Source organism: Xenopus tropicalis, chromosome 7 (assembly GCF_000004195.4).
Source record: "Xenopus tropicalis strain Nigerian chromosome 7, UCB_Xtro_10.0, whole genome shotgun sequence".
NCBI classification, from domain to species: domain Eukaryota; kingdom Metazoa; phylum Chordata; class Amphibia; order Anura; family Pipidae; genus Xenopus; species Xenopus tropicalis.
Genome location: NC_030683.2, coordinates 4,372,413 through 4,388,482, shown reverse-complemented (window position 1 = coordinate 4,388,482; position 16,070 = coordinate 4,372,413). Strand labels below are relative to the sequence as shown.

At 43.4% G+C, this 16,070-nt stretch overlaps 1 protein-coding gene across 1 annotated transcript in view; it reads right to left on the bottom strand.

Annotated features, from left to right (window-relative positions):
* The window catches only part of atrnl1 (attractin like 1), a 424,206-nt gene that overhangs the window by 301,070 nt on the left and 107,066 nt on the right, over window positions 1–16,070 (bottom strand). Inside the window, exons 12-16 of the mRNA XM_031905726.1 lie at window positions 7,881–7,965; window positions 6,964–7,175; window positions 5,598–5,716; window positions 4,241–4,373; window positions 1,041–1,222 (exon numbers count right to left, since the gene is read on the bottom strand). Coding sequence (XP_031761586.1) covers window positions 1,041–1,222; window positions 4,241–4,373; window positions 5,598–5,716; window positions 6,964–7,175; window positions 7,881–7,965 — 731 coding nt within the window. The remainder of the gene's footprint in view (window positions 1–1,040; window positions 1,223–4,240; window positions 4,374–5,597; window positions 5,717–6,963; window positions 7,176–7,880; window positions 7,966–16,070) is intronic.

Below are 16,070 nucleotides of genomic sequence, written 5' to 3'. Positions count from 1 at the left end.
TCTTTTGGGCAGGACTCTCTTCCCCTCCTGTATCGGTTACTGATTGCTTTATATGTTACTCCTTGTAGAGTGTAAGCTCTTTTGGGCAGGACTCTCTTCCCCTCCTGTATCGGTTACTGATTGCTTTATATGTTACTCCTTGTAGAGTGTAAGCTCTTTTGGGCAGGGCTCTCTTCCCCTCCTGTATCGGTTATTGGTTGCTTTATATGTTACTCCTTGTAGAGTGTAAGCTCTTTTGAGCAGGGCTCTCTTCCCCTCCTGTATCGGTTATTGATTGCTTTATATGTTACTCCTTGTAGAGTGTAAGCTCTTTTGGGCAGGGCTCTCTTCCCCTCTTGTATCGGTTACTGATTGCTTTATATGTTACTCCTTGTAGAGTGTAAGCTCTTTTGGGCAGGGCTCTCTTCACCTCCTGTATCGGTTATTGGTTGCTTTATATGTTACTCCTTGTAGAGTGTAAGCTCTTTTGGGCAGGGCTCTCTTCCCCTCCTGTATAGGTTACTGATTGCTTTATATGTTACTCCTTGTAGAGTGTAAGCTCTTTTGGGCAGGGCTCTCTTCCCCTCTTGTATCGGTTATTGATTGCTTTATATGTTACTCTGTATGCCCAATGTATGAAACCCTCTATAAATAAATGTTAATAATAATAATATGACGCTGGGTGAGAATGTGCAAGAGCGACACCTGCTGGAGGAAACAGAGCATTGCAGATCCCTAAATCTATTCCCCAGACAGGTTAGAGAATTTCATTGGATAAGAATAAAATCTGCGCAGTATTGTGTATCTGCCGATACCCTTGGGGGGAGCTACAATGGGAGTCACTTTCGTATGATTGGTGCCTGTAACTATTTCATGTTCAGAACATCCTCCCATTGGTTATTTTTAGGGCTTTATCCTACAATTTGTGTTGAATTTAAACGTATGATCGATATCCGATCTTTCACCAACAAAAATTGGATGGTGTATGGGCGGCTTAGAACCGGTGCCTTCCCCATAATATAATATGCTAATGACATGCAAATTCTGCCTCGCGCTGTTACCTGATTGGTGTATTTCTGCATTTCATCCAGTACGAAATCCACTTCCTTGGAGGTGGTCAAGGAGGCGAGGCTGCCGCTCAGGTTGTGGCAATACACCCGGGCGTTGTCATAGCTGTCACGGCTGGAATTGATCCGCAGGCAGGAGTCTCCCACGTGGCTCCAACCTTCCCCACACAGGTGCGCTGTGTCCGGCAAATATAATAATTATATAATAAAGTGTCCTTTCCCCAGTCACACCCATGGCTAAAAAATATTTTAGACATGAAATAAACCCAATAGGGCTGTTCTGCCCCAATAAGGGGTAATTATATCTTAGTTGGGATCAAGTACAGGTACTGTTTTATTATTACAGAGAAAAGGGAATCATTTAACCATGAAATAAACCCAATAGGGCTGTTCTGCCCCAATAAGGGGTAATTATATCTTAGTTGGGATCAAGTACAGGTACTGTTTTATTATTACTGAGAAAAGGGAATCATTTAACCATGAAATAAACCCAATAGGGCTGTTCTGCCCCAATAAGGGGTAATTATATCTTAGTTGGATCAAGTACAGGTACTGTTTTATTATTACAGAGAAAAGGGAATCATTTAACCATTAAATAACCCAATAGGGCTGTTCTGCCCCAATAAGGGGTAATTATATCTTAGTTGGGATCAAGTACAGGTACTGTTTTATTATTACAGAGAAAAGGGAATCATTTAACCATTAAATAAACCCAATAGGGCTGTTCTGCCCCAATAAGGGGTAATTATATCTTAGTTGGGATCAAGTACAGGTACTGTTTTATTATTACAGAGAAAAGGGAATCATTTAACCATTAAATAAACCCAATAGGGCTGTTCTGCCCCCAATAAGGGGTAATTATATCTTAGTTGGGATCAAGTACAGGTACTGTTTTATTATTACAGAGAAAAGGGAATCATTTAACCATGAAATAAACCCAATAGGGCTGTTCTGCCCCAATAAGGGGTAATTATATCTTAGTTGGGATCAAGTACAGGTACTGTTTTATTATTACTGAGAAAAGGGAATCATTTAACCATTAAATAAACCCAATAGGGCTGTTCTGCCCCAATAAGGGGTAATTATATCTTAGTTGGGATCAAGTACAGGTACTGTTTTATTATTACAGAGAAAAGGGAATCATTTAACCATTAAATAAACCCAATAGGGCTGTTCTGCCCCCAATAAGGGGTAATTATATCTTAGTTGGGATCAAGTACAGGTACTGTTTTATTATTACAGAGAAAAGGGAATCATTTAACCATTAAATAAACCCAATAGGGCTGTTCTGCCCCAATAAGGGGTAATTATATCTTAGTTGGGATCAAGTACAGGTACTGTTTTATTATTACAGAGAAAAGGGAATCATTTAACCATGAAATAAACCCAATAGGGCTGTTCTGCCCCAATAAGGGGTAATTATATCTTAGTTGGGATCAAGTACAGGTACTGTTTTATTATTACTGAGAAAAGGGAATCATTTAACCATTAAATAAACCCAATAGGGCTGTTCTGCCCCAATAAGGGGTAATTATATCTTAGTTGGGATCAAGTACAGGTACTGTTTTATTATTACAGAGAAAAGGGAATCATTTAACCATTAAATAAACCCAATAGGGCTGTTCTGCCCCCAATAAGGGGTAATTATATCTTAGTTGGGATCAAGTACAGGTACTGTTTTATTATTACAGAGAAAAGGGAATCATTTAACCATTAAATAAACCCAATAGGGCTGTTTTGCCCCCAATAAGGGGTAATTATATCTTAGTTGGGATCAAGTACAGGTACTGTTTTATTATTACAGAGAAAAGGGAATCATTTAACCATTAAATAAACCCAATAGGGCTGTTCTGCCCCAATAAGGGGTAATTATATCTTAGTTGGGATCAAGTACAGGTACTGTTTATTATTACAGAGAAAAGGGAATCATTTAACCATTAAATAAACCCAATAGGGCTGTTCTGCCCCAATAAGGGGTAATTATATCTTAGTTGGGATCAAGTACAGGTACTGTTTTATTATTACTGAGAAAAGGGAATCATTTAACCATTAAATAAACCCAATAGGGCTGTTCTGCCCCAATAAGGGGTAATTATATCTTAGTTGGGATCAAGTACAGGTACTGTTTTATTATTACAGAGAAAAGGGAATCATTTAACCATTAAATAAACCCAATAGGGCTGTTCTGCCCCCAATAAGGGGTAATTATATCTTAGTTGGGATCAAGTACAGGTACTGTTTTATTATTACAGAGAAAAGGGAATCATTTAACCATTAAATAAACCCAATAGGGCTGTTCTGCCCCAATAAGGGGTAATTATATCTTAGTTGGGATCAAGTACAGGTACTGTTTTATTATTACAGAGAAAAGGGAATCATTTAACCATGAAATAAACCCAATAGGGCAGTTCTGCCCCAATAAGGGGTAATTATATCTTAGTTGGGATCAAGTACAGGTACTGTTTTATTATTACTGAGAAAAGGGAATCATTTAACCATTAAATAAACCCAATAGGGCTGTTCTGCCCCAATAAGGGGTAATTATATCTTAGTTGGGATCAAGTACAGGTACTGTTTTATTATTACAGAGAAAAGGGAATCATTTAACCATTAAATAAACCCAATAGGGCTGTTCTGCCCCCAATAAGGGGTAATTATATCTTAGTTGGGATCAAGTACAGGTACTGTTTTATTATTACAGAGAAAAGGGAATCATTTAACCATTAAATAAACCCAATAGGGCTGTTTTGCCCCCAATAAGGGGTAATTATATCTTAGTTGGGATCAAGTACAGGTACTGTTTTATTATTACAGAGAAAAGGGAATCATTTAACCATTAAATAAACCCAATAGGGCTGTTCTGCCCCAATAAGGGGTAATTATATCTTAGTTGGGATCAAGTACAGGTACTGTTTTATTATTACAGAGAAAAGGGAATCATTTAACCATTAAATAAACCCAATAGGGCTGTTCTGCCCCAATAAGGGGTAATTATATCTTAGTTGGGATCAAGTACAGGTACTGTTTTATTATTACAGAGAAAAGGGAATCATTTTTAAAAATTTGGATTATTTGAATAAAATGGGCATTCCGTAATTTGGAGTTTCCTGGATAACAGGTTTCCAGATAACGGATCCCACACCTTTACAGCTGGGTATATGAGGTTACGGGCTTAATGTCGGCTGGGCACTTACCGGGCAGGGCTTGGCACTCCTGCTGTCTCTGGTCCCACTGGCAGTTCAGGTTGAGGGAGCAGCTCTTGCAGCTGGTCAGTTTGTTGCAGATCTGCTCATTGCGGACGTAGCACTTTGTATAGTTTTTCACTGACTAAGAAAGAAAATAGTGAGATATGATTGGGCGGAGCATGTAAGGCATTGGGGTACAGCTGCCTGCAGGGGGGCCCTAAGATGATGGGGATAATAGGGCAATTCCCACTCATGGGTATAAATACAAATATACAGAGAAGGAAAGTTCTGTGGCCACAAGAACCAACATACACATTGCTGCCTTTTAACTTTTAGTATGATATAGAATGGCCTATTCCTAGCAACTTTTCAATTGGTCTTTATTATTTATTTTTTTATAGATTTTGAATTATTGCCCATCTTCTCCTGACTCGTTCCAGCTTTTAAATGAGGGTCACTGACCCCGGCAGCCAAAAAACTATTTCTCTAGGCTACAGTTTTGTTATTGTTACTTTTTAGTACTTATATTTCTATATAGGCCCTCCCCTATACATATCCCTGTCTCTCTTTGAAACCACTGCCTGGTTGCTAGGTTAAATTGGCCCCTAGCAACCAGATAGCCCCTGAATTTCCAAACTAGAGAGCTGCTTAACAAAAAGCTTGATAATTAAAAAACCACGCATGATAAAAAAAAAATGAAGACCAATTGCAAATTGTCTCAAAATAGCTCTCTCTGCGTCATATTAACAGTTAATATAAAGGTGAACAGCCCCTTTAAAGGGAGCGAATTGACTCACATTTGACTCATTTGGCCCAGTTACCATATAAGATATCTGCGACGAGGGGGAGGAGTATGGTCGAACAGGAGAGAGGAAATAAGGGCAAGGAGAGACCCCAAAGTACAGGAATAAGAGCCCCACAATGCCTTTAGTACAATAAAAATAGGGCAATAGAGCTCAGTGTGCAAAGTGCAACAGTTGGGTGCAAAGCTCTATGGGGGTGATGTAATAAAAGGCACTAAGATTGCCCAGGGGCAGTTTCCTATAGCTACCAATCAGCAGGTAGCATTAACTGGTCACCTGGGCAAATAGTGGGACTCATTTATAAACATTGGGCAAATTTGTAGCTGGGAGGTAACCCATAGCAACCAATCAGTGGTGAGATTTTTGCAGCCAACTGCAGGTTGAACACTGAATGCAATAATCTGGTTACAGCCCAGGTGTTAATTGTCCAACATTTATAAATGACCCCCCAGTGTCTTTTCCTACATGTCTTATACCCACAATGCAGCATTCTCCCCCTCCCAGAATTCTAGTGTCACTGTCAACGTGCATGCCATTGGCCATAGAGGTACAGACGGACTCACCACGCTGCAGTTGCTGTACAGGGAGACGCACTTCTTATCGTCGCACCATTGGCAGCCGTTGGTGTTGGCCGTGCAGCTGGCGCAGTCCGTGTTCTTATAGCACCTGTCGTCTGCCGCCGCTGCAATAACATGTTATGACAAATTCTAAGCAACTTTTCAATTGGTCTTCATTATTTATTTCCTATACTTTTTGAATGATTTGCCTTCTTCCTCAAACTCTTTGCAGCTTTCAAATGGGGGTCACTGACCCCGGCAGCCAAACCCTATTGCTCTGTGAGGCTCCAGTTTTATTGTTATTGTTACTTTTTATTCCTTATCTTTCTATTCAGCCCCTCCCCTATTCATATACCAGTCTTTCATTCAAACCACTCCTTGGTTGCTAAGGTCATTTGGACCCTAGCAACCAGATAGCCGTCATAACTCCAAACTGCAGAGCTGCTGAACAATTATTGAAATAATTAAACAACAACAAATAATAAAAAATGAAGACCAATTGCAAATTGTCTCAGAATATTATATTCCCCCAATTCACCTGCGAGTGTTTATATGTAACGCTCAGACACTGCACAAATACACTGTAACCCTTTAATGGCTGCATAAAAAAGGAAGAAATGTACCATAAAACCTTAAACAGGGAAATGGTATAATACCAGGTTTATGGGCATGTGTGCCATTGGGCTAATGTCTAAAGGTGCCCATACACGGGCCAATTGTAGCTGCTGATATGGGTCCCTTAGACCAATTCGGCAGCTAATCGGCCCGTGTAGGGGCACAAACAACAGGCCTGCCCGACCAACATCTGGCCTGAAATTGGGCAGATATCGATCGGGCAGGTTCAAAAATTTAGTCAGATCGGGGCTCGTGATGCGGCCCGAACCGACTGCACCTATTAGCGGCGTTTTAATTCGATCGTTTGGTCCCAGGGCCAAACGACCGAATTAGCCTAAATTCCCCCATTATCGCCCACGCGTAGGTGGGGATATCGGGAGAAGGTCCGCTCGCTTGGCGACCTCGGATCTTAACGTGTATGGCCACCTTTAGGGTGAAGACACACAGGGCAATTAGTTGCCGCGACTTTTAAAAGAAACTCAGTTGCAGTGACTAATCGCATCGATGTAACTGCCATATGTTCATTTATAGTTTTTTAAAAAGTCATGGCGGCTAATCGGCATTGCAATTGGTTGCAGCAACTATATATTAACCTGTGGCAGCTACAAGTTGCGGCGACTAATCATGTGTCTTCACCCAAAAAGGCCCAGGACATTAAAAAATGGCAATGGTTTATTCGACTCAATTAATGGCAATATATTCAGGGTTAATAAACAGCAGACCCTCATTAGGTAGGTCAGAGAATGAGGCCACATACCTGACTTATTACGGCAGTTGGCTCTGAATAAATGGCGGCTGGGGCGGACGGATTCCCACGAGACGCAGTGATCCTTGTCCCACAGGCAGCTGATACCCCGAGCGGCGCTGGTGCACTGATCCTCACTGCGGAAGGCTTCACAGCTGGGGGGCTTATACACCAGGATATCATTCAGGAGAACGCTGGAGAACCCCCCGAATATGTACATGGACCTGCAGAGCAAGAACAGAATCAGAAATGGAACCCGAGCCAGTTTGGGCCGCGCTGCTATCTCTCCGGTTCCACCATTTTCTTCAGTGGCCCCTTCCCCAGATTAAAGGGGTTGTTTACCTTTGAGCTGACTTTTATAACCATTTTTATAACCCATATAATGTAGAGTAATATTCTGAGAAAATTTGCAATTGGTCTTCATTTTTTATTATTTGTAGTTTTGTAGTTATTTCGTTTTCAGTTCAGCAGCTCTCCAGTTTGGGGTGTCAGCAGTAATTTGGTTGCTAGGGTCCAAGTTATCTTAACAACCAGGGAGTGGTTTGGTTGAGTGACGGGTATATGACTAGGGGAGGGAATCAATAGAAAAGAAAGTTATTAAAAAAAACAATAATGATAAAAATGGAGCCTCACAGAGCAATAGGTTTTGGTTGCCGGGGTCAGTGACCCCCATTTCCAAACTGCAAAGAGTTGCAAGAAGATGGCAAATAATTCAAAAACTATAACAAATAAATAATGAAGACCAATTGAAAAGTTGCTTAGAATAGGCCATTCTATAACAACTAGTTAGTTTATAGGTAAACTAATATAGATATATAGAGAATGGAAATTCTGTGGCATCTGTGAGCCCAGAGACCAGACAAGTAGAACCCTAGGGCCACATTGACCCAACCCAGGAATAATAATCATATACGAATCAGCTGTGTTACCCGTTACTGACGACGGCTGAATGTCCGAAGCGGTTCACGTCCCGGTGCAAATTGGGCTTCTGTAGGACTCTCCATTCGTCACAAGCTACGGAGGCAAAGGGAGATCCGATCAACAATGGAATTCCAATAAATCTACATTAAAGACAAGTTCATGGAAAGACGGATTTCTAATTGGCTGCTGAATTAGCCTTGTGCTGGCGCCCCCTGCTGTACCTGACGTTCCTATACAGGTCTGTTTTGGCACCACATTCTATCCGTCCTTATAGCCAGGCTCCGCCCAGATCGCCAAGATTCTACATGAGCGTAAATTTAAAGGGGAAGTTCATCGTTAGGACCCTCACCCTTATGGGAAGCACAATATGTAGGTAAATTATCACACAAAGTAACCCGTGCTCAGCAGCTCCAGGGAATACAAGAAAAACTAGGTGTTTGGTTTGTTTGCATATATTTTGGGGGGGTGTTGGTTGTTCTACTTCTAATATTTATTTCCTTCCAATGGAAAATAATTCATTTACAAACGAGCACAGACATCAAGAGCAACGTCCCAGTAAAGTTCCCCCAGGAAGGCATTGGAACATCCATTTCCATCATCCGCCGGACACACCGCAGATTTATCCCCTTAATCTCTACTTGTTGCTGGATTTAAACCTTAGCGGAGATGTGGGGGGGCCCCGCCGGCGCAGAGAATACAAATATACAAATGGCAGGAAACACCGGTGAGAAATTACAGCGCCGGGTAAAATATCATTCTAATTTAACTACTTGAAGATAAATGAGCCTGAAACCACAGGTATAATATTGCATTTGTATTCGGTTCCGAGCCGGTCTAATTGTCCGCGTGGGGCTCGGAGGCTGAGAGAGAAGCCCCTACGCACTGCGGCCGAACCTCTTACTGGCAGCTCCTCCATATTAATGTTTTTATTTATTTATCAAAAAGGGTAAAGGAAATTAAAATCACATAGATGAGGCTTCCACATCTGTGGCCTTTTCCCTGTTAGGAACTGAGTATCTGGCACCCGTATCAGTGCCCCCCTTCCTGCTAGGAATTCTGTATCTGGCACCCATATCAGTGCCCCCCTTCCTGCTAGGAATTCTGTATCTGGCACCCATATCAGTGCCCCCCTTCCTGCTAGGAATTCTGTATCTGGCACCCATATCAGTGCCCCCCTTCCTGCTAGGAATTCTGTATCTGGCACCCATATCAGTGCCCCCCTTCCTGCTAGGAATTCTGTATCTGGCACCCATATCAGTGCCCCCCTTCCTGCTAGGAATTCTGTATCTGGCACCCATATCAGTGCCCCCCTTCCTGCTAGGAATTCTGTATCTGGCACCCATATCAGTGCCCCCCTTCCTGCTAGGAATTCTGTATCTGGCACCCATATCAGTGCCCCCCTTCCTGCTAGGAATTCTGTATCTGGCACCCATATCAGTGCCCCCCTTCCTGCTAGGAATTCTGCAACTGGCACCCACCGCCATGCTTTCCGGAAGTCATGCTCTTTTTCTACTCGGAACCTGGCACCCATAGCCATGCCCTGTTAACTGCTAGGAATTCTGTATCTGGCACCCATAGTGATGCCCTGTCCCCTGCTAGGAATTCTGTATCTGGCACCCATAGTGATGCCCTGTTCACTGCTAGGAATTCTGTATCTGGCACCCATAGTGATGCCCTGTCCCCTGCTAGGTATTCTGTATCTGGTGCACATAGTGATGCCCTGTTCACTGCTAGGAATTCTGTATCTGGCGCCCATAGTGATGCCCTGTTCCCTGATAGGTATTCTGTATCTGGCGCCCATAGTGATGCCCTGTTCCCTGATAGGTATTCTGTATCTGGCGCCCATAGTGATGCCCTGTTCCCTGCTAGGAATTCTGTATCTGGCGCCCATAGTGATGCCCTGTCCCCTGCTAGGTATTCTGTATCTGGTGCACATAGTGATGCCCTGTTCCCTGATAGGTATTCTGTATCTGGCGCCCATAGCTGTGCCCTGTTCCCTGCTAGGAATTCTGCATCTGGCACCCATAGCCATGCCCTGTTCCCTGCTAGGAATTCTGCATCGGGCGCCCATAGCTGTGCCCTTTTCCTTGCTAGGAATTGTGCATCTGGCGCCCATAGCTGTGCCCTTTTCCTTGCTAGGAATTGTGCATCTGGCGCCCATAGCTGTGCCCTTTTCCTTGCTAGGAATTGTGCATCTGGCGCCCATAGCTGTGCCTTCTAACTACTAGGAACTGTGCATCTGGCAGCAACCGCCATGCCCCTTCTCTGCTGACAGGACTAGAGGTGATAAAAGTGGCCATATATGGGCCGATAAAAGCTGCCCTCACTGGGCCAAGCAATCAGATCAATACAACATCACATATTGGGGATCCGCTCGTTTGGCCTCCCCTCACCAAACTGTGAGTGAAGCAATAACACAAGCGAGTTGCCCATACCCTTACGGAAATATGGTGCATCTTATCTTACCTTGGTGGATAACTAAAACCATAGAAACATATTGGGTGCCTCTCCCTTTGCCATGATAGAGCAGTGAGTGCACTTTGGGGGTATCCACCGCTTCCATAACAGATGAGGGGTCTCATAATTGGTGAATCCTCCCTGCCATAACTGAATATATCATTTTGGGTGTATAAATTCATGCCCTGATATAAGTGGGTACATCCTATGGTTGTGCATCTTGGTGCATCTGTCCGTGCCATGGTGTCGGACTGGCACACGTGGTGCCCTGTATCATGCATTGCACTATAACATTTATACTAGCAGAACAAGTGGTTCTGATTTGGAATCAGATTTTTAATAGCAGAATGGCCGGTACCCCTGGGCCAGTAATTGGGGTTGAGTTTTAATTCATCTTTCAAGGGATTAACCTGGGAGTCACAATGGGGCATCAGCAGAAATGGGACCAAAACCTGCACATAGAGGTGAATGGGAAATATCACAGTGAAGGGCTATAAGGACCACCATAAGGGCCATAAATGCCTAGAATAAGAGCATTAATAACCCATAGATAACTTTATAGCCCAGCGCTGAACATGTCTCTCCGGCGCCGGCCGTTCCCACCAAAGCTGGATTAATAGAAATCACAAGAGTTTCTGGTCCCAGGAAAAGGGGGGAAATATCTCAGTAACAGAGACGGGCAGTGAGATCCGCAGCAGGGACCCCATTCCCAGAGATTCTCCTTTATATAAAATGAGATTTCTGGAGGAGCCATATAAAGCCATATAAAGCCATTACAACAAGCTGCCGGGCAGATAAGAAAGCTGCACAGACGGGAGATGTAATCAGTCTTTGGATGCGATGTTATTTGTCCGTCTGGCAGCTCTTCTGAGCAGCGTGAAAAAATGAGAAATACGATACGAAAATCCATTTCTTCTTCTTCTTCGGTAACGGCGGCACGGCCGGGGGGGCACAGAGCCCAGACAGATGGCTTGGGCCATGCAGGGGCCACAGTGTAATGATAAATACTACAAACCAGAAACTGGCAACAAGGCAAAGAAATATAGTGTATTCCTGTGTGTGCTGTTTGTCTCTGGTTTATATTCCGAAAGCTCAAATCCCTCATTTTATATGTATGGCAATTAGTGAAAATTCATCCTCTTAAAAAGACAGAACAGTGACTTTCCATGCAAATTCATTCCTTCTCTGTATATTTGTATTTATACATATGGGTAGGGGGTGCCATAGTGTTTCCCTTAGACAGTACAGTATGGGGGTACAGCTTATTGTGTGCCCAGAACATTCCTTCTCTGTATATTTGTATTTATACATATGGGTAGGGGGTGCCATAGTGTTTCCCTTAGACAGTACAGTATGGGGGTACAGCTTATTGTGTGCCCAGAACATTCCCTCTCTGTATATTTGTATTTATACATATGGGTAGGGGGTGCCATAGTGTTTCCTTAGACAGTACAGTATGGGAGTACAGCTTATTGTTTGCCCAGAAATTCCTTCTCTGTATATTTGTATTTATACATATGGGTAGGGGGTGCCATAGTGTTTCCCTTAGACAGTACAGTATGGGGGGTAAAGCTTATTGTGTGCCCAGAACATTCCTTCTCTGTATATTTGTATTTATACATATGGGAGGGAGGTGCCATAGTGTTTCCCTTAGACAGTACAGTATGGGGGTACAGCTTATTGTGTGCCCAGAACATTCCTTCTCTGTATATTTGTATTTATACATATGGGTAGGGGGTGCCATAGTGTTTCCCTTAGACAGTACAGTATGGGGGTACAGCTTATTGTGTGCCCAGAACATTCCTTCTCTGTATATTTGTATTTATACATATGGGTAGGGGGTGCCATAGTGTTTCCCTTAGACAGTACAGTATGGGGGTACAGCTTATTGTGTGCCCAGAACATTCCTTCTCTGTATATTTGTATTTATACATATGGGTAGGGGGTGCCATAGTGTTTCCCTTAGACAGTACAGTATGGGGGTACAGCTTATTGTGTGCCCAGAACATTCCTTCTCTGTATATTTGTATTTATACATATGGGTAGGGGGTGCCATAGTGTTTCCCTTAGACAGTACAGTATGGGGGTACAGCTTATTGTGTGCCCAGAACATTCCCTCTCTGTATATTTGTATTTATACATATGGGTAGGGGGTGCCATAGTGTTTCCCTTAGACAGTACAGTATGGGGGTACAGCTTATTGTGTGCCCAGAACATTCCTTCTCTGTATATTGTATTTATACATATGGGTAGGGGGTGCCATAGTGTTTCCCTTAGACAGTACAGTATGGGGGTAAAGCTTATTGTGTGCCCAGAACATTCCTTCTCTGTATATTTGTATTTATACATATGGGAGGGGGTGCCATAGTGTTTCCCTTAGACAGTACAGTATGGGGGTACAGCTTATTGTGTGCCCAGAACATTCCTTCTCTGTATATTTGTATTTATACATATGGGTAGGGGGTGCCATAGTGTTTCCCTTAGACAGTACAGTATGGGGGTACAGCTTATTGTGTGCCCAGAACATTCCTTCTCTGTATATTTGTATTTATACATATGGGTAGGGGTGCCATAGTGTTTCCCTTAGACAGTACAGTATGGGGGTACAGCTTATTGTGTGCCCAGAACATTCCTTCTCTGTATATTTGTATTTATACATATGGGTAGGAGGTGCCATAGTGTTTCCCTTAGACAGTACAGTATGGGGGTACAGCTTATTGTGTGCCCAGAACATTCCTTCTCTGTATATTTGTATTTATACATATGGGTAGGGGGTGCCATAGTGTTTCCCTTAGACAGTACAGTATGGGGGTACAGCTTATTGTGTGCCCAGAACATTCCTTCTCTGTATATTTGTATTTATACATATGGGTAGGGGGTGCCATAGTGTTTCCCTTAGACAGTACAGTATGGGGGTACAGCTTATTGTGTGCCCAGAACATTCCTTCTCTGTATATTTGTATTTATACATATGGGTAGGGGGTGCCATAGTGTTTCCCTTAGACAGTACAGTATGGGGGTACAGCTTATTGTGTGCCCAGAACATTCCTTCTCTGTATATTTGTATTTATACATATGGGTAGGAGGTGCCATAGTGTTTCCCTTAGACAGTACAGTATGGGGGTACAGCTTATTGTGTGCCCAGAACATTCCTTCTCTGTATATTTGTATTTATACATATGGGTAGGGGGTGCCATAGTGTTTCCCTTAGACAGTACAGTATGGGGGTACAGCTTATTGTGTGCCCAGAACATTCCCTCTCTGTATATTTGTATTTATACATATGGGTAGGGGGTGCCATAGTGTTTTCCCTTAGACAGTACAGTATGGGGTACAGCTTATTGTGTGCCCAGAACATTCCTTCTCTGTATATTTGTATTTATACATATGGGTAGGAGGTGCCATAGTGTTTCCCTTAGACAGTACAGTATGGGGGTACAGCTTATTGTGTGTCCAGAACATTCCTTCTCTGTATATTTGCACGACTTTGGGAAACTGAAGCAATGCCAGAGACCTATCTGCTGGCGATTCCCTTTGTTGCCGGTGGAAAGGCATTTCAGAGAGACTAATATCCCCCTGGTACATTAGCCGACAGTTGCAGTTCAGGCAAATTTTTAAGCCCCAAATGCAAAACTTTGCATTTTTCCATGTCGAATCTCATCTACTGCTTGAGCATCAGATCCCCAAGGTGCTCGGTCATTAAGAAACCAATTAAACAGAAGCCCAATGTGATTACTGGCTGCACAGATTATACCTTTCCATTCAATTATATTGTGTGCAATTGATTACGGGTCCCACCAGCTGATCCTTCCTCACATTCTCCCATAGAATTATCTACAACAATAGACCATGGTTTATTTAGCTCTGTATCAAATCCCTTTGTCAATGTGCCCAGCGACACCGCTAATTCATTAAAATCTCTATTTGTTCAAAAGTCTCCTACCATTCAATGTTTGGTTGATTTCAGGCTCAATGGGGAGCATTATACTTGGAATTTCTCTCAGTATTCTTATGGCACAGATCCTATCTGATCCCCCCATTGTAAGCAGCAGTCCTGCCCTGCTTTATGGCTGAGATTCTAGCTATCTGTATAACAGAGCATTCTGTCACAGTGGCACAGATCCTATCTGATCCCCCCATTGTAAGCAGCAGTCCTGCCCTGCTTTATGGCTGAGATTCTAGCTATCTGTATAACAGAGCATTCTGTCACAGTGGCACAGATCCTATCTGATCCCCCCATTGTAAGCAGCAGTCCTGCCCTGCTTTATGGCTGAGATTCTAGCTATCTGTATAACAGAGCATTCTGTCACAGTGGCACATCTCTGAGCACTGTACATAAACATGTGGATGAGGGGGTTAAATCAAGAAAAGAACTATTTAATGTATAAATAGGCATAATTATTCCAGGACTGAGAATATAATTTATTAGCAGGACTGCCCTCTCTTGCTCCACCACTTGCCCCTAACAATCTCAGGGCCAAAGGGGCTGCAAGCTGAGAGCAGAATAAAACAATTAGTGGGCAAGTCAGTAATGATTTTCCTGTGTCAGTGCTGCAGCGATATCAGATAATTGCCACCCCAGGCTGCACAGGGCCAGTTTTATGGCATAAGTGCTGAAAAGTACATAAATATAAATCTGCAAGAGCAGCCACCTGGAATTCTCCGTATCGGGCAGATAACACATTGGGGGTGAGGGTGGGGGCCTTTCTCAATGGTGAGCGAGTCTCTTCTGTAACCTCCACATTCCACATATTCACCAGTCTGTTCCTGAAATTTGTGATACTCCTACAGATGTGTGTTTATGGGGGGGCAATATCTGAGCAATCAGCACATTTAGCATCCAGGGTCTTAATCAGAGAATATGGGGCTCCCTCATAATGCAGGAAAGATAGGGCCCTCATCTAAGGCAGATGGATATTAGATAAATCAAGGATGTCCAACATGTAGACCTCCCAGCATCCCACAACAGACTTCAGCAAGATGGAGATCACAGGGCAAGATGGAGACAGTAGGGCAAGATGGAGACAGTAGGACAAGATGGAGACAGTAGGACAAGATGGAGACAGTAGGGCAAGATGGAGACAGTAGGGCAAGATGGGGACAGTAGGGCAAGATGGAGACAGTAGGGCACGATGGAGACAGTAGGACAAGATGGAGACTGTAGGGCAAGATGGAGACAGTAGGACAAGATGGAGACAGTAGGACAAGATGGAGACAGTAGGGCAAGATGGAGACAGTAGGGCAAGATGGAGACAGTAGGACAAGATGGAGACAGTAGGGCAAGATGGAGACAGTAGGACAAGATGGGGACAGTAGGACAAGATGGAGACAGTAGGGCAAGATGGAGACAGTAGGACAAGATGGAGACAATAGAACAAAATGGAGACAGTAGGGCAAGATGGAGACAGTAGGGCAAGATGGAGACAGTTTAGCAAAATGGAGACAGTAGGGCAAGATGGGTGGGGCAGGGACTGATGGGAATGTGATAGGGACCTTAGATTGTAAGCTCACTGGGGCAGGGACTGATGGGAATGTGATATGGGCCTTAGATTGTAAGCTCACTGGGGCAGGGGCTGATGGGAATGGGATAGGGGCCTTAGAGTGTAAGCTCACTGGGGCAGGGGCTGATGGGAATGTGATAGGAACCTTAGATTGTAAGCTCACTGGGGCAGGGGCTGATGGGAATGGGATAGGGACCTTAGATTGTAAGCTCACTGGGGCAGGGGCTGATGGGAATGGGA